General features: G+C 46.5%; 1 protein-coding gene across 2 annotated transcripts in view; it reads left to right on the top strand.

Moving 5' to 3' along the window:
* Positions 1 to 25,349, top strand: part of ITGA11 (integrin subunit alpha 11) — a 133,243-nt gene that overhangs the window by 17,550 nt on the left and 90,344 nt on the right. For both annotated transcript variants that reach the window (XM_002690525.6, XM_059890771.1), the window contains exon 2: positions 21,730 to 21,841. In XM_002690525.6, the coding sequence (XP_002690571.2) occupies positions 21,730 to 21,841 (112 nt within the window). The remainder of the gene's footprint in view (positions 1 to 21,729; positions 21,842 to 25,349) is intronic.

Raw genomic sequence — 25,349 nt, 5'->3', positions numbered from 1 at the left:
TATCCTGAGCCTTGTCTTGTTCTTACTTTGTCCAAACACCCTCTGGACTGGCACTGACCTCAGATGCCCAGAGCTCTTGATCTGCACACTCCATAACAAGCAGGAGACAATCTTAGGAGTCGGAAAACCAAAACCAAACTGTCTGAGCTCTTTGAGCTGGTTAGTATGTTAGGAAAGGGAGGAACTCACTGTCCAATTCGTCTCCCCTTGAAATGACCGGTGGCCAGGATCAAAAGTGGGCGGAGCCGCCACGTCCGGCTCTGCAGGTTGCGTACTGCATAACTCAGTCTGCTATTAGGTTGGCCAAAAAGTTTGTTCAGATTTTTCTTTAGCCTATAGAAAGTCCCCAAAACCAAAAAGCCAACTCTATACAATGTAAACAGCCCCCTCTGCAGTTGTGAAGTGTAGTGCAGTGACCCAGGGAGTGACAGATAAATTAGTAACAGTACATGAACGGGCTTCATTAAAGCTGACACAGGGACTTAGAGATACAACATCTAGTCCAGCGTGTAGTTACAGATAAAGAAATTGAGGGCCGGGAAGAGGAAGAAATTGGTCCAGAGTCATAAAAACAAGTTAGAAGCTAGAACTAGGGCTTCTGAAGCCAAATTCAGTGCTCTGACTTCCCTCCCTTCCCGAGGCTCTGACTGTCAAGTTCGCCTTCTACTCCTTGTTGGCAGGTTAGTGTGTGGGGTTAGTGAGGTTCTCAGAGGCCTGAATATTTCTAGGCTCTCTCTCTCCTTTTGGTCTCATATTGTCTGATAAGTCCACAGGCGCTTATTGAGCCTCTGTTGTGTGCTAGACATTGTTCTAGATCCTGAGGAATAAGTGGGGAGAGAGACAGACACAGTCCCTTCAGTGGAGTGCTGGGAAATGTGTAATAACTGACTCTGGCTCTTGGGATGGCGTGGAGAGTCCTTCTTTGTAGCATTTGCCAATGACTGTGGTGTAATCACATCTTTAAATCAACTTTAAGCTACCAACAGTCATCACTGAGAGGGAAGATTGTACACAATTGTCTCTTGTGAGAATAGTCCAGCACACCACTCGCCCCTCCTCTTGTGGAACTTAAACTTCAGTGGGAGAATAAACAAATAGCTCTCATAGCCAGCTGTAATTACCTTTAACTATAAAAGAAATAAAGAATATGCTTTGAGGGAGAATAATGGATTCTCCATAGCATGGTCAGGGAAGATTTGTCCCAGGCTGTGACATTAAAACTGGAGGTTGAGGGACTTCCTTGGTAGCTCAGTGGTTAAGACTACACACTTCCAATGTAGGGGATACAGGTTCAATCTTCGGTCAGGGAACCAAGATCCCATATACTGCATGGAGCAGCCAAAAAAAAAAAAAGAAAATTGGAGATTGAGAAGGAGCTGCCTGAGCAAAGATTTGGGAAAGACCTTGAGATGGAAAGAGCTTGGTTTGAGGAGCAGGGAGGAAGGCAGTGTGTCTAGACGCTGCAAGTAATGAAGTTTATGGCACAGGAGCAGACAGATCCTGCAGGGCCTGGTGGGTCCTGGGAAAGGGTCTGGAATCCACCCTACATGCAATGGGAGGACCCTGGAGGGTTTGAAGCAGGAAAGTGCCAGGATCTGGTTGGCATTTTTAAAAGATCACCCTGGAATCAAGTCACCAGTTAGAAAACTGGTGTTTATTAAGTCCAGGCAGAAAAGGATGAGAATAACTCGGACCGGGTGATGTCAGAGAAAATCGAGAAGAATGGGCTTGAGAGGGCTGGAGCGGGTAGAACCTGCAGGGTTTGCTGATGGGAAGTGGAGGAAAATCCCGAGGAAGGACCTCCAAGTTTCTGACTGGAGCAGCGGGGTGGGTGGTAACGCCAAGTGCATTGATGGGGACACTCAGGGAAAAGCCAGTTTGGAAGAGAAAACCTCAGGTACCTCTTCAGTCGTGTGAAGTGAGGGATGCTATAAGACAACCAAGTGAAAATGTTCTAGGGGCAGCTGGATGTTGGTCGTGGGACTCAGAAGGCAGGGCTGGGCTGGGCTGGGGTGTGGTCTGGGGTTCTCAGGAGCCCAGGCCACTTTGGGGTGACTGGAAGAAGGCAGCAGCCCAAGGCACACCACACTCAGCCAGATACTATGGTGGATATTTGGGGTCACATCTGATTTGTTTTCCACACAGCTTGGGGTATGTGTGTGTGTTTTAGTTAATCAAGACTTCATTGTACTTTTTTTTTTTTTGCATACTTCTGACTTTTTATTCAGTTTGCCATATACACACAAGACCTGTATCTATGCAATACTTTGTTTTTCTTTTGTTTTTTTTTAATTTTTTGTTTTTTAGTTTTTACAATGTGGTGTTGGTCTCTGCTGTACAACAATGCAAATCAGCCATAATTATACATATATCCCCTCCATCTCGAACCTTCCTCCCATCCCACATCCCACCCCTCTAGGTCATCACAACAGGAATTCATCATGTCCCTGCTGGTGTGTTTTAAAATCCTTCCGGGCAGCTCTCGAAAGCTTAAAGAAAGAGCTCCATTTTGATCAATGTCTCTACCTAGAGAGAAAGATAAATGATGTAAGGCAGAAAACTCCACTGGCTTTCATAAAACTGTGAGTCTTATTCCTGACAAAGGTGATCCGTGTGTTCTCTGAAGGCATGGGATGGCTGTCCAAAGCTGGGAGTGAAAATAATGTTAATTACAGCAAATTTAAGCGTAGTGTTTCTGTTTCCAATTTTTAGGCCTGTTTTCCATGAGCTTGACATCTGCTTAACCAACACATTGGCAGACTCCTGGTTTAAAAAAAAAAAAAAAAATCAAAAGGGCAGATTTTTGCTCTCACCAGCACTTGCTCCAATTTTCCATCTCCACCCTCTGGATGCTGATGCGAGGGTTTCTATTCAACCGCATCCACCTGCCCCCAGCAAGCATTTGGTCTCCTCTGCAGACCCTTAGTAACAGAGCTTCCACTGAAAAAGACTGCCCAGCCAATGTCTGTTGGTTTCTGATTTAGAGTATTCTTCCTTCTATAAGGCTGTGAATGCTTTGGAGAGTTGAGGGGATGTTTTGATAAGTCACACATTAGCGAGCATGTGTTTGTATAGCACAAAATATGACACTGGGGGAACAGAACCATTTAAAAAATTTTATTTATTTATTTCATTTTATTTTCTTGGCTATGCTGGGTTTTTGTTGCTGTATACAGGCTTTCTCGAATCTTCCCTGGTGGCTCAGAGGGTAATGCGTCTGCCTGCAATGCAGGAGACCCAGGTTCAATCCCTGGGTCAGGAAGATCCCCTGGAGAAGGAATGGCAACCCACTCCCGTACTCTTGCCTGGAAAATCCCATGGACGGAGGAGCCTGGTAGGCTGCAGTCCATGCGGTTGCAAAGAGTCGGACACAACTGAGTGGCTTCACTTCACTCACAGGCTTTCTCCAGCTGTGGCTAGCAGGGGCTACTTTTCGTTGTGGTGTGCGGGCTTCTCAGTGCAGTGGTTTCTCTTGTTGCAGAGCACAGGCTCTGGGTGCTCGGGCTTCCTAGCTGTGGCACACAGGCTTAGTTGCCCTGTGGTATGTGGGATCTTCCTGGACCAGGGCTCCATCCCGTGTCCCCTGCATTGGCCGGTGAATTCCTAACCAGCGGGCTACCAGGGAAGGCCCAGACCATTTTCTGATGAAAGAAGGGTACTGAAGTAAGGGAGAGAGGTCGGCGGGTCAGGCGCCCAACATATATCATGGGGACCTTCAGAACCTGGCTGGAGAGCAGAGACTGAGTGGACAGAGGCGCTGTGGGCAAAGGGAAGGCTGTATTGTGTCCCATCTGCTCACGTCCTTCTTAGATGTGCAGTGCATTCTCAGTTGCTCCGTTGTGTCTGACCCTGTGCGACCCCATGGACTATAGCCCACCAGGTTCCTCTGTCCATGGAATTCTCCAGGCAAGAATACTGGAGTGGGTAGCCATTTCTGATGAGCTCATCCATAGCCATTCATTCACTTGTTCATTCTTTTTTTTTTTTTTTTTCCCTGTTTTTTTAATTAATTTATTTTTTATTGAAGGATAACTGCTTTACAGGATAATTGTTTTCTGTCAACCCTCAACATGAATCAGCCATAGATATACATATATCCACTCCCTTTTAAACCTTCCTCCCGTCTCCCTCCTCATCCCACCCCTCTAGGTTGATACAGAGCCCCTGTTTGAGTTTCCTGAGCCATACAGCAAATTTCCGTTGGCTATGTATTTTACATATGGTAATGTAAGTTTCCATGTTACTCTTTCCATACATCTCACCGTCTCCTCCCCTCTCCCCATGTCCATAGGTCTATTCTCTATGTCTGTTTCTCCATTGCTGCCCTGTAAATAAATTATTTGGTACCATTTTTCTAGATTCCATATATATGTGTTAGAATACAATATTTCTTTTTCTCTTTCTGACTTACTTTACTCTGTATAATAGGTTCTAGGTTCATCCAGCTCATTAGAACCTTGACTCAAATGCATTCCTTATTATGGCTGAGTAATATTCCTTTGTGTGTATGTACCACAGCTTCTTTATCCATTCATCTGTTGATGGACATCTAGGTTGCTTCCATGTTCTAGCTATTGTAAATAGTGCTGCGATGAACAATGGGATACATGTGTCTTTTTCAGTTTTGGTTTCCTCAGGGTATATGCCTAGGAGTGGGATTGCTTGGTCATATGGTGGTTTTATTCCTAGTTTTTTGAGGAATCTCCATACCTTCTTCCACAGTGGCTATATCAATTTACATTCCCACCAACAGTGCAAGCGCATGTCCTTTTCTCCACACCCTCTCCAGCATTTATTGTTTGTAGACTTTTTGATGATGACCATTCTGACTGGTGTGAGGTGATATCTCATTGTAGTTTTGATTTGCATTTCTTTAATAATGAGCAAGGTTGAGCATCTTTTCATGTGTTTGTTAGCCATCTGTATGTCTTCTTTGGAGAAATGTCTGTTTAGGTCTTCCCCCACTTTTTGATTGGGTTGTTTGTTTTTCTGGTATTGAGTTGTATGAGCTGCTTGTATATTTTGGAAATTAATCCTTTGTCAGTTGTTTCATTTGCTATTATTTTCTCCCATTCTGAGGGTTGTCTTTTCACCTTGCCTATAGTTTCCTTTGCTGTGCAAAAGCTTTTAAGTTTAACCAGATCCCACTTGTTTACTTTTGTTTTTATTCCTGTTACTGTAGGAGGTGGGTCATAGAGGATCTTGCTTTATGTCATTGAGTGTTCTGCCTACATTTTCCTCTAAAAGTTCTATAGTTTCTGGTCTTACATGTAGGTCTTTAATCCATTTTGAGTTTATCTTTGTGTATGGTGTTAAGAAGTGTTCTAATTTCATTCTTTTACATGTAGCTGTCCAGTTTTCCCAGCACCATTTATTGAAGAGACTGCCTTTGCCCCACTGTATATTCTTGCCTCCTTTGTCAAAAATAAGGTACCCATAGGCCCATGGGTTTATTTCTGGGCTTTCTATCTTGTTCCATTGGTCTATATTTCTGTTTTTGTGCCAATACCATACTGTCTTGGTGACTGTAGCTTTGTAGTATAGTCTAAAGTCAGGAAGGTTGATTCCTCCAGCTCCATTCTTCTTTCTCAAGACTGCTTTGGCTATTTGGGGTCTTTTGTATTTCCATATGAACTATGAAATTTTTTGTTCTAGTTCTGTGAAAAATGCCATTGGTAATTTGATAGGGATCACACTGAATCTGTAGATTGCATTTGGTAGTATAGTCATTTTCACAATACTGATTCTTTCTACCCAGGAACACAGAATATCTCTCCATCTGTTTATGTCGTCTTTGATTTCTTTCATTAGTGTCTTATAATTTTCTGTGTACAGTTCTTTTGTCTCCTTAGGTAAGTTTACTCCTAGATATTTAATTCTTTTTGTTGCAGTGGTGAAGGGGATTGATTCCTTAATTTCTCTTTCTGATTTTTCATTGTTAGTATTTAGAAATACAAGTGATTTCTGTGTATGGATTTTGTGTCCTCCAACCTTGCTAAATTCACTGGTTAGCTCTAGTAATTTTTTCTGATACTACCTTTAGGGCTTTCTATGTACACTATCATGTCATCTGCAAACAGTGAGAGCTTTACTTCTTCTTTTCCCATCTGGATTCCTTGTATTTCTTTTTCTTCTCTCATTGCTGTAGCTAGGACTTCCAGAACTATGTTGAATAATAGTGGTGAAAGTGGACACCCTTGTCTAGTTCCTGATCTTAGAGGGAATGCTTTCAGTGTTTCACCAATGAGAATAATGTTTGCTGTAGGCTCGTCATGTCACTTGTTCATTCTTCAGTCTGTTCTGTCCGCTTTGTTGTGAGCCTGTTGTGTCCCAGACACTGTGCAGGGCTCAGGGGTGAGGAGGGACAGAACCCTCTCAGTTCATTTAAAGTCACCTCCCTTATGGCACCAAAGGCAAGGTTATCATAGGATCTTCAAAGCTTCAACTCAAATGAAAGTTTTCCAAAGAAAGATATTGCTGGTCCAGCTGGAAGGGTGTCATTTTAGGGTGTGAGCAGAAGGTCTCACCTGACCCCACTAACAAGAGATCTCCACTGCCCTGCCTGCCCTCTCAGAGACACAGCCAGCCTTGATGAAGTTGCTCAAAAGCAGTAAAGGATGTAGAGCCTTGGAAGCAGACAGGAAGCAGACCTCAGCACCAGCACATGGGCCCGGGGCAAGTCAGTCTCGGACCTTTAGTTTCCTCACCTGTTTAATGAGGATAAAAACCCCTAATCACTTGTTAGAATTAAATGAAATACTGTTCTAAGGCACCTGGCCCATCCTGGCACTTGGTGGGTGCTCTGAGTGTGACAGGAGATCTTCACCAGGAGATTCAGAGAAGGAATGGCACATGAGCCCTGCCCAGGTACTCCAGGCACATGTGGAGGGCTAGATCCCCCTCCACATGTGTCCCTCCAGCAGAAGACCTGGGTCCCCTCCCCAGCAGGTGACCTTCCTGAGCCTCCATTTCCCATTGGTGGAAGGAGCCCCTGATCTACCCTGTGTGTGTGTTGACTTAATATTTGTCGAGCAGCTCCTGTTTGTAACTCTAGACCCCAGGGGGATGCAGGGACAGCCTATGGCATGGTTCCATCTCTTGGACTCTCTACCACAGTGGGGAAGGCTGGGTTGAGAGGACAGGGAGGGGAGGCGCAGGCTGGGCAGGTGGGAGGTGGGTAGGTGGGCAGGGTGAGTGGGACTCGCACTGGGTCCCTTGATGGGTGCAGGATGGGGCTGAGAGCATGAACAGGTGTGCAGGGGCAGGGAACTGAGGGCAGAGCCTTGGAGGGGGAGGGGCAGCCAGAGTGCCTGCTGTGTAGACAGTGTTAAGGGCCGCCCACAGGGATCTGATGAGGTGTGAATATGTGAGTTCTCTCCCTGTGGCCATCTCTGCACACACGTGAGGGCTTCCTCCAGACTCGGCCCTAATGGGACCCTGAACTCTCCAGCCACAGTGGTCCACCCCCTCATCGCACACAGGAGGAAGCTTTCTGACTCTGACATGTACTTTTTCACATGTTTAACATTCAGGAGACATCAAAGTACATATTGATTTGGGTTCTTCCTCCCGGGAAGGTGGACATGTGGCCACAGCCACCCACAGCAAAGCTGCTGGCAAGCTCAGAGCTGCTCGCAGCCAGAAACAGCAGTGGGTGTGGATTGGGGATGCACTGGTTCCTGGATGAGATCACTTCCCTGAGATTCCTCTAAGAAACAAGCGCTCTGCTTATTCCATCCCTCCATCCCATGAGGGATGACGCCTTTCCACAGAAGTCTCTCTCGTCCCCTCTTCCTGCCCTCCCTGTCCACTCTGGGGATAGAGCTGGTCCTTCAGACAGAAGGCACCTCCCTCCTGTAAGCTCATCCCTCTCTCCGGACTCCAATGGGGAGAAACCATTGCCTCCTGTCATTACCACCCCCCAGTCAGCCCTCTCTGACTGATCCTTTGGCTACACGTGTGTGTGTACACGAACACACACCCTAGGCGTTCCTGGTGAGCTGTGTTCTGACCAGCGCGGGGCCAGGGTAGCCAAGGATAGGAGATGCCATTCAGAGATAAGGGTCTCACCTGCTTCTTCAACAGAGGGAAGAAGGAAGGACTGGCTGGTGATGTTAGTGGTTGGAAAAGTATGAAGCAGAATGGACTCCATAGTGTTTCCTTTTGAGATAAAGGCAAGTGTGATAATGACCAATTAGCAGAGAGCCATGAAGCCACATCCAGAAGGCAGATATTTGTAAAGAAGTCAGATGCTGAAGAGCTGATTAGAGACGCTAGGAACCCGGAGGAGGGGTCTTTGCCAAGAGCAGAGAGGAGGTTATTTGTCACTTGGGGAGACCCAAGTGTGAGCAAGTTTGCTCTAAAGCAGGGCCTCCAAACGTTTTGGCACCAGGGACTGTTTCGTGGAAGATCATTTTTTCACAGGGGTTGAGGGGGTAGGGAGGATGGTTTTAGGATGATTCAAACATATTATGTTTATTGAGCACTGTATTTCTATTGTTATTACATCAGCCCCACCTCAAATCATCAGGCATTAGATCCCGGAGGTTAGAGACCCCTTCTTTAAAGCACCAGGGGGTGCTCTAAAGCACCAGGGCCTGGTGTTAAAACTGGCTTGGTGTCACCAGACCTGCCCCACCTGATCACGACCTCCAGCCCTAGCAGCAGAGCAGTGCCAGTTCAGGGCTGAGCCACTAGGGGGCACAAGAGGGTGTCACAGCTCACTTTCATAAGTGGTTTGAAGCTGAGGGGCACTTGTACTGGACCCAGGTACTAGCGAGGAGGGAAGGCATGCCTTCCTGTTGACCCCAGTCCTGGCAGGCAACCTGATAGAGACCCACAGGGGTGATGGCCATCTGCTTGCCCCTTGAAGTGCCCCTGTATCATCTGCTTACTCCTCCCCGCCAGAAGGGAGATGACTTTGGAAATGAATCCAGAGGAGAAGGTCACACAGACTCAGAATATCCTGTCTGTAGAGGTTTTTAGACCACCTGGTCCAGCTTCCTCGTTTTCTATAATGGAGATCGGGGCCTGGGGAGAAGTAGCTTGTTCAATGTTCAGCCAGTCAGTGGCAGAACCCAGGAGGGGACCCGGGTCTTCTGGTGCCCAGCCTACTTCCGCTCACCACAGCAGCCCTGATTCTCAGGAGTTGGGTATTATATTCCCATGCCCCCTTCTCTGAGTTCTAGAACCAGCTGTCCTAAACTCAGGAGTCCATCCTCTGGCCTTTGACCCTGACAGTGATGCTCCAGCCATGTCTCCCTTCTAAAGGATCATGGCTTCCGTGACTAGATGATCCGAGGGAGAGAAAAGTTTTGGTCCAAGGTCAAGTAACCAGGTAATCGAGGATTTAATACATACCACTGGCATCCTCGAAAAAGCAAGAGAGTTCCAGAAAAACATCTATTTCTACTTTATTGACTATGCCAAACCCTTTGACTGTGTGGATCACAATAAACTGTGGAAAATTCTTCAAGAGATGGGAATACCAGACCACCTGACCTGCCTCTTGAGAAACCTATATGAAGGTCAGGAAGCAACAGTTAGAACTGGACATGGAACAACAGACTGGTTCCAAATAGGAGAAGGAGTACATCAAGGCTGTATATTGTCACCCTGCTTATTTAACTTATATGCAGAATACATCATGAGAAATGCTGGGCTGGAGGAAGCACAAGCTGGAATAAAGATTGCTAGGAGAAATATCAATAACCTCAGATGTGCAGATGACACCACCCTTATGGCAGAAAGTGAAGAGGAACTAAAAAGCCTCTTGATGAAGGTGAAAGAGGAGAGTGAAAAAGTTGGCTTAAAACTCAACATTCAGAAAATGAAGATCATGGCATCCGGTCCCATCACTTCATGGGAAATAAATGGGGAAACAGTGGAAACAGTGTCAGACTTTGTTTTGGGGGGCTCCAAAATCATTGCAGATGTTGACTGCAGCCATGAAATTAAAGATGCTTACTCCTTGGAAGGAAAGTTATGACCAACCTAGATAGCATATTCAAAAGCAGAGACATTACTTTGCCAACAAAGGTCCATCTAGTCAAAGCTATGGTTTTTCCAGTGGTCATGTATGGATGTGAGAATTGGACTGTGAAGAAAGCTGAGAACCAAAGAATTGATGCTTTTGAACTGTGGTGTTGGAAGACTCTTGAGAGTCCCTTGGACTGCAAGGAGATCCAACCAGTCCATTCTGAAGGAGATCAGTCCTGGGATTTCTTTGGAAGGAATGATGCTAAAGCTGAAACTCCAGTACTTTGGCCACCTCATGCGAAGAGTTGACTCATTGGAAAAGACTCTGATGCTGGGAGGGGTTGGGGGCAAGAGGAGAAGGGGACGACAGAGGATGAAATGGTTGGATGGCATCACTGACTCGATGGATGTGAATCTGAGTGAACTCCAGGAGTTGGCGATGGACAGGGAGGCCTGGTGTGCTGCGATTCATGGGGTTGCAAAGAGTTGGGCACGACTGAGCGACTGAACTGAACTGAACTGGCATCCTCAAGTTTTGAAATAAGAGGAGTCTGAAGGGAACTATGTTCCCTACCCATTTGCTCTAAATTTCCTCACTGATGGACTTCCCTGGTGGTCCAATGGCTAAGACTCCATGCTCACAATGTAGGGGGACTGGGTTCAAACCCTGGTCAGGGAACTGGATCCCACATGCTGCAACAAAGACCCAGAATAACCAAAAATAAATATTTTAATAAATAAATAAATTTTCTCACTGAGGTTTTAGCAACACGGTCCAACTCCAGGGCATAGCTGGGCTTTCTTGAAAAGAGGACCACATTGCCTGGACCCATACTAAGGCCTCCGTCCCTTTGATACCTGGGTGTGCCCAGAAACCTCAGCCAGGGAAGTAGGGCCCTGGGGCCAGGTCTCCATGGTTCAAGCAAGGAGAATGAGACGTGGGCCTGGATAATGTAGAGCGTTAGATGACAGTTTTATTCAGTTCTCCCCCTTTGGCTTGGGAATGCAAAATATAATCAGTTTTGCCTGGAGAGTTCCCTTCCTAAGTGTGTTTGGCTTCAGCCAACATTAAGATGAGCTTGCATTCCTCCACATAGCCTGGCCTCCAGTTCTGTTTGCAGAGACTCAAGACAGATGCTTGCGTGTCGACAACTGGAAGCTGGTTGTGTGTTTGCTCTAGAGAATCTCTCTGACGTGTGCCGAGGTTGGGCCTTAGGTAGAAGGTTGTAGGACCCTCTCATTTGACAGAGGGGGACACGGAGGCCCAGAAAGGCATAGTGACTCTCTGTGGCTACTAGGCAAATGTAGCAACCAAGCTGAGATTTGAATGCAGATCACCCTGTGCCCTGGTCCAACCTTTGCAGGGCTTCACTTTGGGCTCTGGTGACATGCAGGCATGGCTATTGGCTCCCCCATGTGGCTGCAGACTCTGAAGACCATAGGTCATGTCTTACTTGACTTGGTGTCCCCGATTCCCAGCATGAAACCTGGAGCTTCGTAGCCCCAAATAGACATTTGTGGAATTGAAAGATTGTAGAGGAGGGTTATATGGAGGGAATGGTGGTGAATAAAGATGGGCATGAAAAAGAAAAGCTCATGACCTTAGGTAGATCCCCACCCCTTTTCTAGCCTGAGTTCTCTCACTGGTATCAGCAAGGGTCTTAAATACAATTAGGTGGTTCTCAAACTATGTTCCAGGATACCCTAGGGTTCAAAGAACTGTCTTAGGACTGTTCCTGCAGGTGGGAGCTACTCCTTGTCCACTGTCCCTAAGTCCAGCCTCAGCTTCCTGTGTCTGCTTCTTATGTATAGATTTTGTTCTCAAAAGGTGGGATTCACTGCCAAAAAAAAAAAAAAAGTTTTGAGACCTCTAGGCTATTTGATCTTTAAGATCCCTGCTTGTTCTTAAGAATAAAATCTTAATAAGTGACCCTTCCCTGATAACACGTTTGTTGCACACCATTTTTGGCCCTGTGGTAAATTGTCTGAGTTGGGGGGTGGGTTTCATGTCCCATGGCCGTGAGACAGACAGAAAACGAGGTACAGAAGGGCCCTGAGCCCTAGAATTGATGCTAGGGATCTATGTGTCTGCTGTTGCCCTGTCGGCCATTCCTGTGTCCCGATGAAGCAGGACAGCCCAGCTGCAAGGCTTGGCGCGTGACTCAGGAAGGAGACATCATGACCCACTTGCTAGGCCGCCCTGCTTCCTGACCGGCTCAGTCTAGGCCTCCCCGTGAGCTCTTGAGAAGGGAATGACTGAGTTACTACCCCAAACACCATGAGTCCCCAATAGGTAATTCATGTTCTGCCTCCTCCCTGACTGTCCACCATTTAAGAGCCAGACTGAGTCAGTTACCAGTTGCTACAATAATGCTATGTAAAAAATAACCCCCCCACCCCACCCCCACCAAATCTGAGTGACACACATCATTATTTAGTTCACTTGTCTGGGTCAGCTGGACGTCCAGCTGACCTAAGCTAAGCTCAACTGGGAGCCCAGCTGGCCTCACAGGGCTTGCTCATACGTATGAGTGGATAGCTGACCCCAGCCGGGTGTGCTTATGGAGTTCAGCTCCAAGTGTTTCTCCTCCTTTTGCTGGGATATGTGGGCCAGCCTGAGCGAATACTTCTCACATTGATGGCCGAAGTGCAAGTGAGCAAGCAGAAACAGACAAGATGTTGGCGTCCTAAGATTTCGGGTGGAAACTGGCAAGCTTTCATTTCTGCCTCATATGGCTCAGCCCAGAGTTAAGTGGGGAGGTGTCACAGGCTTTGTTTATTGTTGTTAGGTGGAGCTGAACCTTCTACTTTAGTTCAACACATTTTACTGAGGATCTCTGTGTCCCAACCCCTGCAGTGGGAATAAAGAGATGAACAAAACCCCATCCTTATCTTCACATGGCTTGGAGTCTTGGAATGGGGAGAAGCATGGAACTCATGACACTCGGTGTTTACTTTTATTTTTTTATGTACTTATTTATTGGCTTCACTGGGTCTTCATCGCTGTGCGAGGACTCTCTCTAGTCATGGTACACGGGCTTCCCATTGCGGTGGCTTCTGTTGTTGCAGAGCACAGGCGTGTAGGCTCAGTAGTCATGGCACCCAGGCTTTAGTTGCTCTGGAGCAGGTGGGATGCTCCCAAAGCAGGGATTAAACTATGTCCCTTGCATTGGCAGGCGGACTTTTAACCACTGAATTACCAGGGAAGTCCCATTGCTCAGCATTGAGTTTGTTTGTTTTTTTAATATAAATTTATTTATTTTAATTGGAGGCTAATTACTTTACAATATCGTATTGGTTTTGCCATACATCAACATGAATCTGCCACGGGTGTACACATGTTCCGCATCCTGAACCCCCCTCCCACCTCCCTCCCCATACCATCCCTCTGGGTCATCCCAGTGCACCAGCCCTGAGCTTCTTGTATCATGCATCGAACCTGGACTGGTGATTCATTTCACATATGATATTATACGTGTTTCAGTGCCATTCTCCCAAATCATCCCACCCTCTCCCTCTCCCACAGACTCCATAAGACTGTTCTATACATCTGTGTCTCTTTTGCTGTCTCGCATACAGGGTTATTGTTACCATCTTTCTAAATTCCATATATATGTGTTCAGTTCAGTTCAGTTCAGTCGCTCAGTCATGTCCGACTCTTTGCAACCCCATGAATCGCAGCACGCCAGGCCTCCCTGTCCATCACCAACTCCCAGAGTTCACCCAGACTCACGTCCATCGAGTCAGTGATGCCATCCAGCCATCTCATCCTCTGTCGTCCCCTTCTCCTCCTGCCCCCAATCCCTCCCAGCATCAGAGTCTTTTCCAATGAGTCAACTCTTCACACGAGGTGGCCAAAGTATTGGAGTTTCAGCTTTAGCATCATTCCTTCCAAAGAACACCCAGGACTGATCTCCTTCAGGATGGACTGGTTGGATCTCCTTGCAGTCCAAGGGACTCTCAAGAATCTTCTCCAACACCACAACTCAAAAGCATCAATTCTTCGGCGCTCAGCTTTCTTCACAGTCCAACTCTCACATCATACATGACCACAGGAAAAACCACAGCCTTGACAAGATGGACCTTTGTTGGCAAAGTAATGTCTCTGCTGTTGAATATGCTATCTAGGTTGGTCATAACTTTCCTTCCAAGGAGTAAGCATCTTTTAATTTCATGGCTGCAATCACCATCTGCAGTGATTTTGCGTTAGTATACTGTATTGGTGTTTTTCTTTCTGGCTTACTTCACTCTGTATAATAGGCTCCAGTTTCATCCACCTCATTAGAACTGATTCAAATGTATTCTTTTTAATGGCTGAGTAATACTTCATTGTGTATATGTACCACTGCTTTCTTATCCATTCATCTGCTGATGGACATCTAGGTTGCTTCCATGTCCTGGCTATTATAAACAGTGCTGCGATGAACATTGGGATACACGTGTCTCTTTCAATTCTGGTTTCCTTGGTGTGTATGCCCAGCAGTGGGACTGCTGGGTCGTATGGCAGTTCTATTTCCAGTTTTTTAAGGAATCTCCACACTGTTCTCCATAGTGGCTGTACTAGTTTGCATTCCCACCAACAGTGTAAGAGGGTTCCCTTTTCTCCACACCCTCTCTGGCATTTATTGCTTGTAGACTTTTGGATAACAGCCATTCTGACTGGCGTGAAATGATACCTCATTGTGGTTTTGATTTGCATTTCTCTGATAATGAGTGATGTTGAGCATCTTTTCATGTTTGTTAGCCATCTGTATGTCTTCTTTGGAGAAATGTCTGTTTAGTTCTTTGGCCCATTTTTTGATTCTGGAATTGAGCTGCAGGAGTTATTTGTATATTTTTGAGATTAATTCTTTGTCAGTTGCTTCATTTGCTATTATTTTCTCCCATTCTGGAGGCTGTCTTTTCACCTTGCTTATAGTTTCCTTTGTAGTGAAGAAGCTTTTAATTTTAATTATGTCCCATTTGTTTATTTTTGCTTTTATTTCCAGTATTCTGGGAGGTGGGTCATAGAGGATCTTGCTGTGATTTATGTCAGAGAGTGTTTTGCCTATGTTCTCCTCTAGGAGTTGTATAGTTTCTGGTCTTACATTTAGATCTTTAATCCATTTTGAGTTTATTTTTGTGTATGGTGTTAGAAAGTGTTCTAGTTTCATTCTTTTACAAGTGGTTGACTAGTTTTCCCAGCACCACTTGTTAAAGAAATTATCTTTTCTCCATTGTATATTCTTGCCTCCTTTGTCAAAGGTAAGGTATCCATAAGTGTGTGGATTTATCTCTGGGCTTTCTATTTTGTTCCATTGATCTATATTTCTATCTCTGTGCCAGTACCATACTGTCTTGATGACTGTGGCTTTGTAGTAGAGCCTGAAGTCAGGCAGGTTGATTCCTCCAGTTCCATTCTTCTTTCTCGAGATTTCAGCATTGAGTTTTAACTTCAACATTTAACTATTCTCTAAACCCCTCCGTGAACGGAGGTGTGGGCAGAAGGAGACTCACAGTGCAGCATCATTCCCCTGATGCCCCAGCAGTTCTCAAGGGCAGGGTCCAGATTTCCATCCACTGGAAGCTTCCAGAGGGAAGGCATAGTTACTAGGTCTCCTGTGACGGCTGCAGGCCCCCAAGGGCAGGATCCCCAGAGTCAGAGGGCTCCCTTACCTGCAGCCGCCTCCTCTCCAGTGGAGGCCTTTCTCCTCCTGGTCAGAACCCTCTCTGATGAGGGGATCACATTCTCCCCACCCCCCATCTCTTCTCTCATATCTCGCCTGTGCCTTCTACAGAGGCCTAGAGATGGGGAGGTGACTCAGGCCTTGCCAGCAATGCTCCCAAACCTAGCACTGCCTTCTTAGATTCCTGTCTTTGAAACAATGGCCCCAAAGAGAAGGAAAAGACAGCTGGGATGATGACGGAGCCAGAACCATCACATTTTTGGTATTTGCTGCAGCAATGCAGAGGATGAAAATCAGTCAGGCATCTAGAGCTCATTCAACTCAGGCTGGAATGTGTGATTGTGTTTTCTATAGCAGAAGGAGGTCCACATTACCATTTCTTCTTACTTGGCCAGAGTCAGGGTCTTTTCTCCCGCCGTGCTACGCCCCCTCCATTCCCTATCTGGGATTTGCTTTTAGACCTGAAGATTCCTGGGCCCCATGTAGAACTGGGAAGGGCGTTCTGATAACATTTCATCCTCCGTCACCCCCATCCCAGCTCCCAGCATCCAAGGCAAACAAAAGCTCTTGCTTACACAGGTGTGTCTGCAACCCAGAGCAGGGCCCAGAGAATGAGCAGAGGCTTGGCAGATGGATGGTGCCTGAGAGATGGTCACTCTCGGGTTCCCCAGGATAGCTTCCTCCTGCTGTCAGTTCTGGTGCTTCATCCAGACTTTCAAGGCTCTTGGGACTCTGGCTGCATCCATCTAGTGCACCTGGTCCTGTGTATTCCACCTACTGTGATCAGGGATGCACTGTCAGCTCTCTAGTGGGCAGAATCAGGGTGTGGGACCCAAGATGAGTGAGTTTTTAAGAAGGGGCAGGTGGGAGGAGGACCAACCTGGATGAGACCACCGCAGTGAGGAGCTCAAGTGACCACAGTGGGGAGGAAGACTTGATGGTGGCAGGTAGGGGGCAGGACTCATGAGGTCTCCAAGGGCATCCTTCCACTTCCTAGCTACCTGCCTTCTTTGTGCATCAGCTTCCTCACCTGTAAAGTGAGAATAATGATACACTTACTTCAAAAGGCTGCTGTGGGGTTTCCCTGGTGGTCCAGTGGGTAAGAATCTGCCTGCCAATGTAGGGGACATCGTTTCGATACCTGGTCCGGGAAGATCCCACATACTGGTAGGCAACTAAGTCCGTGTGCCACAGCGACTGAAGCCTACGCACCCTAGATCTTGTGCTCCACAATAAAGAGAAGCCCCCGCAATGAGAAGCCCTCACCACAGCCAGAGAAAGCCCGCATGCAGCCACGAAGACCCAGCACCGCCAAAAATACATACATAAATGTAAACGTTGTTGTGAGGATTAAATACATTTAGCATAGTACCTGGTGCCTAGTGAATTCTTTGTGCATGTACACTGGAATTTTTCTTATTATTATCTAAATGGTAAGGAACTGTCTGTACCAGTCAGAGAGCTAGGAAGTAAACTAAGGAGAAAAAGACCAACAGGCCCTGATTCTGGGAACAGGTTCTCAGAAGGTGAGAAATCCATCAGACAAGTCTCTCTGCATATTCCTAGGATAGGGCCAGGGTAAAAAGATAAAAAGTCATTCCTGGATGTTGCCCTGAATAGTGTATAGCTGGAGAAGAGAGCAGGGAAGATGTGGAAACTCCTGTCATTCAAGATAGAAGGCGACAGGCAGTGAGCCACCCAGAGGGATGTTGCTCTGAATGTTGTAGAGAGGGGACATCAGAGCTGAGCCTCGATGCTTGAGAAGAAGGGAAGAAAGGCCTTCAGGCAGGGTGGACAGCATGGGCAGAGGCACTGGGGCAGCTCAGACAGCAGGGAAACGATTCAGTTCCAAGATCTGCTGAGTACCTTCCATGGACCAAGCACTGCCACGGGTTAGTTACTGCATTCAGTCTTGTCACCCACACAGTGAGGTTGGCATTATTATTCCCATTTTATAGATGACTAAATGGAGGACCAGAAAGGAGTAGCTCCTGGCCCAGGATCAGCCACTAATGAATGAATGCTGGAGCCAGGCTTCTAACAAGCCCCCCACCCCGAACTCAAGACCAGGCTTTCTCTAGGCCTGGCTTCACCCTCAGAGAATCTGGCAGGAGGGCAGGAGGAACCAGGCCGTTCCTGACACTTTGGGCCAGAAAGGCTGTTCTCTTCTCCTTTGATAGCCCCACATTCACACTATGAACTCCTGCCTCTGGGCCACCTCGCTGATTCCTGCACATCACCTTTCAAGGCCAGGTCATATCTCCAGAGGCTTCCTGACCCCCTGGTCCACAGCTGTCTCTCCCAACCTGGCACTCAGGCGGCCACCTTGTACTTTATCTCTTTGAGGTTTCCTCAGGTGGTTCAGCAGTGTTTGAGGCCAGCCCCCACCTCGGTGCTGGGTCCAGCAATCACTACACAGACCCCATCTTGCCTTCATGGCACCACTGTCCTGGTGGTGAGATTGGACTAATTAAATGATCGTACCTGCTCTGTATAATTACTAACCAGGTAATTCTAAAGGAGGGGTCACGGGTCACCTGTTAGTGAATTCAAGGGGTGTTGAAATCATTAGACAAGATCTGATGTAATGGTGGAGTGAGGGTGGTCAGAGGAGCTCCCTGGGGAGGTGGAAGAATGGGACATGTGTGCTGAGATCTGAAGGAGAAGAGCAGATCAGATCAGAAGATCAGAACTTCTCTGAGGAGAGTTCATCAGAAAGGCTCCGGCAGAAGAAATAGCATGTGCGAAGGCCCCAAGACAGGAGGAAGCCAAATGGGAGCAGAAAGACAGCCCTAGGGCCTGGGCCACAGGCACCCAGAGGAAGACTTGACAAGAGGCCAGGGAGGCTCACAGGGCGCTGGGGCCAGGTGGGGACTGTGGATTTTCTCCCAAGACCCTTGGGAAGCTAGTGGCAGCAGTGGGGGGTAGTCCTGGGATAGGGTGGAGTGGCCCAGCATTGCTGCTCAGCCGAGCCTCCCTAAGCTCTAGCGTGCACTCCCCAGGGAGCACAGGAGGTCTGGACATGTGTCGGCCGGCATGCCTCAGCAGCTGGGATGGGGCCACCCCGCCTGGGAACGGGTCAATGGCCTCCGCCTTGGCCTAGATAGTGGGTTTGAGACCCAGTGGTGCTCGCACGCCATGCTGAGGATTCAGTGCCCTCTTGAGACTGGCTAATGCTTCTTCAAAAGAAAGATAAGCTTCTGAGAAAGGGAGCAGCAGCTGATGTAATTTTGGCCACAGTCCGCAGGAGAGCAAGCCCAGGAATTGTGGCATTTTCCCCGCTCTGTCATCAATATCAAGGGCAGTGAAGTGGCCAGCTGCCCAGCCAGGCTCCCGGAGTCTCTGCAGTCGGCCTGCTGATTCCCATCAGAAACAATTTTGTTTTGTTTTGCTGGTGCTTGGGGTTCATAAGTCTCTGAGAAGAGTACATTCCCTGAGAATGAAAGCCATCCACCATCAGGGGAGCAGTCCCGAGATCTTGTCAGGAGACAAGGTCAGGGTGTCAGACTTGACATCACTTTTAGGAAATCCGTACTCTGGTTGGTTCGCTTGGTCAGAAGCAAATGCCAACTTGAGGAAGAAACCTGTACTTTGTAACTAATGCCCTGGCCTTGAGAGTGTTTGCCCTCTCCCTGTGGCCAGATTTTGCTAATCTTGTCCCAGGGGGTTGGGGGTGTGGGTACTGGGGGAGATAGGACCCGTTCTCAACGGAGCCCCCTCAGAGTGAATGGAGGAGCACAGGGCCGCTGGCTCCTCTCCCATCTGCTGACCCCAACCAAACCCAAAGACATAGAAGGTGGGACCTGAGGGCAAGAAAGGAGACACCTTTCCCTGAAAAGAATGTTCCTGCACCCTCTCCCAGGGGTAACACAGAGCCTAGTGCCCCAAGCAATCTGATCGTGGAAGTGCTCTAACTTCCTCCCAGCCGAGCGATTCGGGGCAAATTAACCTCCCAGAGATATGATAATATCTATTTCACGGGGTTGGTGTGTGATTTAAATAAGTAATATAAAAATACTGGTTAGATACCTAGAATAGTGCCAGGAATATATTAGTGCTCAGTAAATATTTTCCCTCCTGTTCCTCATTGAGGGGAGACAGCATCCCAGACAAATGCAGGTCCTGGTCTCTAAGCGTTCCATCAGTATCTATTGACCACTGACCATGACCTAGATCTTGATTCAAGGCACTAAGTATATGACACTGGGCAGTGTCTCTTGGCACTTAGAGGACATATGAATATTATGAAATATCAGCTGTGTGACAATCAGATAACTCTGTAACATGTTAGGGATAAGTGCTATGAAGACAAATGAAGAAGGGAGATGAGAGTGACAGGGTGTCCTAGTGATGGACAAGATGACATTGAAACAGGGACCCTAATGATGTGGGGGAGTGAGCCCTGCTAGTAACTCAGGGAGGAGCATCCAGGCAGAAGGAAAGGCAGCCAGGGCAAAGACGCTGAGCAGGGACAGGTCTGACACATTCTAGTAACAGGAAAGGGAACAGTGTGGTTACAGCAGAAGGAAGGGGGGCAAGAGTAAATGAGGGGCTGAGGGAGCCAGCTGGGGTTCCTTTGGGGAATCACAGGGCCTGGCAGGTAAGGAGTTTGGCTTTGACTGTGGGTTGGTGGGAACCCAATGGAGGGTATGCAGCTGGAGTCACGGGATCCAGCAGGTCTTGGAAGGATCCTTCCGGCCATGTTCACCCAAGATGCACTGATAGTAGAGAAGACCTTGAAGACACAATGTACACTCTTGACTTCACTGGTCCTCACCTCCCTGCCGGCCTGGGAGTGGTGGGGTGGGTCTGGATTTCCTGACTGCCAGGCACAGCTGCCTCTTGCTCAGGGTCCCCTCACTCTGCTGGGCTTGGGTACAAGAATGGGAGGACCACGGACCACCAGGGGACATTTCCAGGGGGCCCCGGGGAGCCAGATTGAAGTATTTCCCCTGCAGTCAGGGAATGTGTATGGCCTGTGCATGTATGTGTGTGGGCATGTGTGCGTGCACATATGTGCCTCTCTGGATGTGCACACATGCGTGTGCATGCACCATTTCTGGGGCAGAGTTGGAGAGTTCCGCAGGTAACACCAGTGTCTCTCTCTGCTCTGTGACGTGCCCACATTGGCCAAGGACCAGTGATCCTTCATCCTCCTGTGCTCACCTGATCGGGCCCTCTTCCCCAGGGCTGCCTGCTGCTGACCAGGCTGATAAGTTCATTCGTGGCTGGGCTTTGTAAATAAGGCAATAATGGTCAACACATGAGAGGAATGGCAATGATATTCTGTCTGCTGTGCTCTATTAATTGTTGTTGTTGTTCAGTCACTAAGTCGTGTCCAATTGCCCCAAGGCTTTCCACTAAGCAGAATCAGTTAATTGACCAACCAGGGGCCAAGGTGAAAGGGTTTTACGGGACTTTGCCTGCTGTGCCTTGGCTGCTGCAGCTGAGCAGTGGCCCCGGCTGAAGCCAGGTGGAGCTTTGCAGGTGGATTCAGAAGGAGAGGGTCAGCCAGCAGAACTGGAGCCATGGCCACTAGGACCCCAGGCCTGGCTGGGGCAAAGGGGATGGCAAGAGAGGTGGGAAGTCAGCTCCCTGACTACTTAGCAGTTGGAGGTGAAAGAAGGGAGAAGGAGTAGAGAGAGGAGGAGGAGAGGGGAGGGAAAAGACAGGAAAAAAAAAAAAAAAAACACGCAAGAGGAGACCAGCAGAAGTTAGAAGCAGAGTTAGAGAAAGGAGAGATGGAGGAGGACAGGCACTGTCCCTTCCTTGTGAGACCAGGGATTCTTTCGGGGAAGGACAAGGTCTTACCCTTCAGACCTGCCTGGTTTCTAAGAGGAGGCTTTAGACCTGTACCTCCCCTATCAGATTGGCTCCCCCCAGGGCAGGGGCTGGGCCTTTCCCATCAGATTGTTGGCTTCCCAAACAGGGGCTATGTTAACCAACACTGGGAGCTCCCCAAGGATAGAGGAGCTTACTCCATCCACAGCCAAGACCCTCCAAGGTAGGTGATCTGCTGGGGGTTGCCAGTCATGGCCCTGGGACCAGGATATCCGCCTACCTGACCTCTCTCCTCCCCTCTCAGGGTTCACAGCCACCTTCAACATGGACACCAAGAAGCCCCGAGTCATCCCTGGCTCCAGGGCCGCCTTCTTTGGCTACACGGTGCAGCAGCATGACATCAGCGGCAGGAAGTGGTGAGTGAGAGCTGCCACCCCTCCCCCGCCCCCCCTTCACAGCCCTGCACCTCCCCCCACCCAGGCCCCCCATGGGCTGACAGCACAGGCCCTCGCATGCAAATGCCCCCCTTCCCAGGGCCTTGACTTCCTATCCTGGCAGGTCAGGAGCTGCCTAGGATCTGCCCTGTCTTTGAAACCATGAGCATCCCCTTCGTAGGCCTCCATCTTCTCATCTGAGAAATGGGAATGAACACCCTCTTTTTTCTGGTTATGGGACAACGCAGGCAGCAGGCACCAAGAACCAGTAATCACCCCCTCTCATCCCCTCTCAGGGCCCCAGGCTCTCATCAGCGGGGGCAGCGCTTCTGGTTGTGGCTATTGGGAGAGCTGTGGAAGGTGGGGTGTCTCTGCAAGGATGGATGTGTGTGCTCAAAGCTGAAACAGAGGCCGCAGTGGGGCAAAGGGAAGCGAGAGAAGGCTAAGTGTGGGGAGAGGACCTCCCTGGGGCGGGGGCAGTCAGGAGGCAGGAAGGGTCAGCCTCCTATGTCTAATATAACTGTTGGATTATATTGTACATGTTATATAATTTACTCATTTCAAGCGTCAGTTCAGTGATTTCTTCTGAAATTTACGAAGTTGTGTAGCCATCACTACAAATCATTTGTAGGACATTTTCACACACACCCCATTTATTTATTTCAATATCAAACAGCAAGGTTCAACAATGTAACAACCACAATTACTTTTGTACCAACCCAGTAGTATCTCATGGTGGGTTTAACTGGCATTTCTCTAATGACTAACAATGTTGAGTAACTTTTTGTGAATTTATTGGCCATTTGGGTATCCTATTTTATGATGTGTCTGATTCAGTCTTTTGCCCATTTTTAAAATTGTGTTGTGTGTGTTTTTCTTAATAATTTATAAAACTTTAAAAATATGTATATTCTATATACAAATTCTTTGTCAGAGAAAAGCATTGCGAAGAACTCCCCCCGTCTGTAGCTTGCATTTTCATTTCCTTAGAGGTGTCTTTTTATGAACAGAAGTTCTTTAATAAAGTCTAATTTATCACTCTTTTTATAGTGTGTCTTGTGTATCCCATTTAAGAAATGTTTGCTTCTCTCAAGATCATGAAGATACTTTCCTCTTTTTCCTTCCAGAAGTTTGATGTTTTTGTTTTCTCATTTAAGTCAGTGGTTCATCTCAAATAAATTTTTGTGTGAGATGCGAGATAAAAGTCAAAGATGGTTTTTTTTTTATTTAAAATATGGATATCCAGTTGATCTAGCACCATTTCTTAAAAGACTATTTTCCCACTGAATTGTAGTGTCGTCTTTGTTGAAAATCAGGTGACCCCTATACGTATGGGTCTATTTCTAGCCTCTATTTTAATCTATAAAATAGAAAGCTGCCTTGGTTACTGTAGCTTCAGAGAAAGTCTTGAAGTTAGGTAATGTGAATTCTTCACATTTGTTCCTCTTTGACAAGATTGTTTTGGTTATACTAGGTCTTCTGTGTTTTCCTATGAATTTTAGAATCAGCTTGTCAATTTCCCCTCATCAAACTTGCTGACATTTTGATTGGGATTATGTTGAATTTGTAGATCAATTTGTGGAGAAATGAAGTCTTACCAATACTGAGTCTTCCAATCTATGAACATGTATATACCTTCACTTACTTAGTTTTTAAAATTTCTCCTCTTAATAGGGCTTTGAAATTTTCAGTGTAAAATTCTTGCATATCTGTTATTACTTTGGTTCCTAGGTACTTGGAGTTTTATGTTAATTAAAAGGGACTGTTCTTTTTTAAAATTGGAATGCTTTTATTTCATTTTCCAATCTTTTGCTAGTACAGTAAAATATAACTGATTTTTGTGTATTTACATTATATCCAGCAATTTTACTAAACTCATTTATTTCTATCATGTGTAGATTCTTACATATTTTTATGTATACAAGCAGATCATCTGAATTAATTGTAGTTTCATTTCTTCTTTTCTAATCTTCATAGCTTTTATTTCTGTTTCTTGCCTAATTGCAGTAGCTAGGATGTGCAGTTCTAGGTTGAATAGAAGTTGTGATACTGAACGTGCTTTTCTTATTTCCCTTCTTAAAGGGAAGACTATATTTCATAATTAAATAAGATGTTAACTATAGTTTATTCGTTTGTTTGTTGTGATATCATCAGATTAAGGAGGTTTTCTTCTATTCCTAGTTTTCTGAGGTTTATTTGTGTGTGTTATATAAATAGTTGTGGAATTTTATCATTTTTTTCCTGCAAAGATTGAGATGTTATGTGGTTCTTCTTTATTCTGTTAATAATGTTAATTATATCTATAGATTGATTTTTTAAATATTAAGCCCAATTTTTATTCCTGGGATAAACTTTACTTGGACACCATGTATTCATGTGTGTGTGTGTGTTTGTGTGTGTGTGTGATTCTATTCATTGACATATTCTCAGGAACTTTGTTTCTATGTATATTGTATACCTCATATATTCATGAGGTACATTGTGCAGCTAAATGCACCCAATGTATTCTTTAAAAAAAAATTTTTATATCCAATGTATTCTTAATTACATGTTTTATTTTGTAATTCCTGAATCCCTGTTTGATTTTTTATAGACTCTAATTCTATTAAAATAATCTTTCTCCCATTTGTCCATCTTTTACTCTATTTTTTAAAACATATTAATAACAGTTATTTTGAAAACCCTGGCTAACTCCAATATCTGGATCATCTCTGGCTCTGTTTCTAGTGACTATTCTACGTTATGGTTACCAGTCACTTTTTCCTGATTCTTTGCCTGTTTAGTGTATATTTTTTAATTCTGTGCAGAATATTGCGACTAGTACACAGTAGAAGCTATAGATTGTTACCCTCCTTTAGATAATGCTACATTTTGCTCTGATAGGCAATTAGAACACTGGTGAAACCACCTAGAATTCACCACAGCTTCGTTTGGGCCTTGGTTAGGGCAGGTATCATCTAGTTTTGCCCTTACTCCTAGGGTGCTTCCCTGATGGTTCAGACGGTAAACAGTCTGCAGCAAAGCAGGAAACCCAGGTTCGGCTTCTGGGTCAGGAAGATCCCCTGGGGAAGGGAATGGCTACCTACTCCAGAATTTTTGCCTGGAGAATTCTATGAACAGAGGGGATTGGCAGGCTACAGTCCTTGGGGTCACAAAGAGCTGGACACGACTGAGCGATTAACACTTTCTTTCACTTACTCCTAAGGCGCAGTCTTTACTCCTAAGGCATGAATTTGGGGGGATCTCAGCTGAAAGCCCACAGCATTCATTAAAATTTATTTTTGACTAGGCATGAACCCCAACATCTCCCAAGTACTGGGAAGCCTCTAAAATCTCTGCCCCACTTCTCTGATAAATTTTCCAGAATCTCACACCATACATGCACAGCTTAGGGGTCATCCAAGGACCCTGATGGAAAATGTTAGCAGAGTTTGGGGGCCTTTTTCTTCTGTGATTGTCTCCTTTCTACCTGCTCACACCAAATCCTGGT

The sequence above is a fragment of the Bos taurus genome, chromosome 10 (genome assembly GCF_002263795.3).
Source record: "Bos taurus isolate L1 Dominette 01449 registration number 42190680 breed Hereford chromosome 10, ARS-UCD2.0, whole genome shotgun sequence".
NCBI lineage: Eukaryota > Metazoa > Chordata > Mammalia > Artiodactyla > Bovidae > Bos > Bos taurus.
Note: the sequence above shows the minus strand (reverse complement) of the source record. Positions and strands in the feature narration are given on the sequence as shown.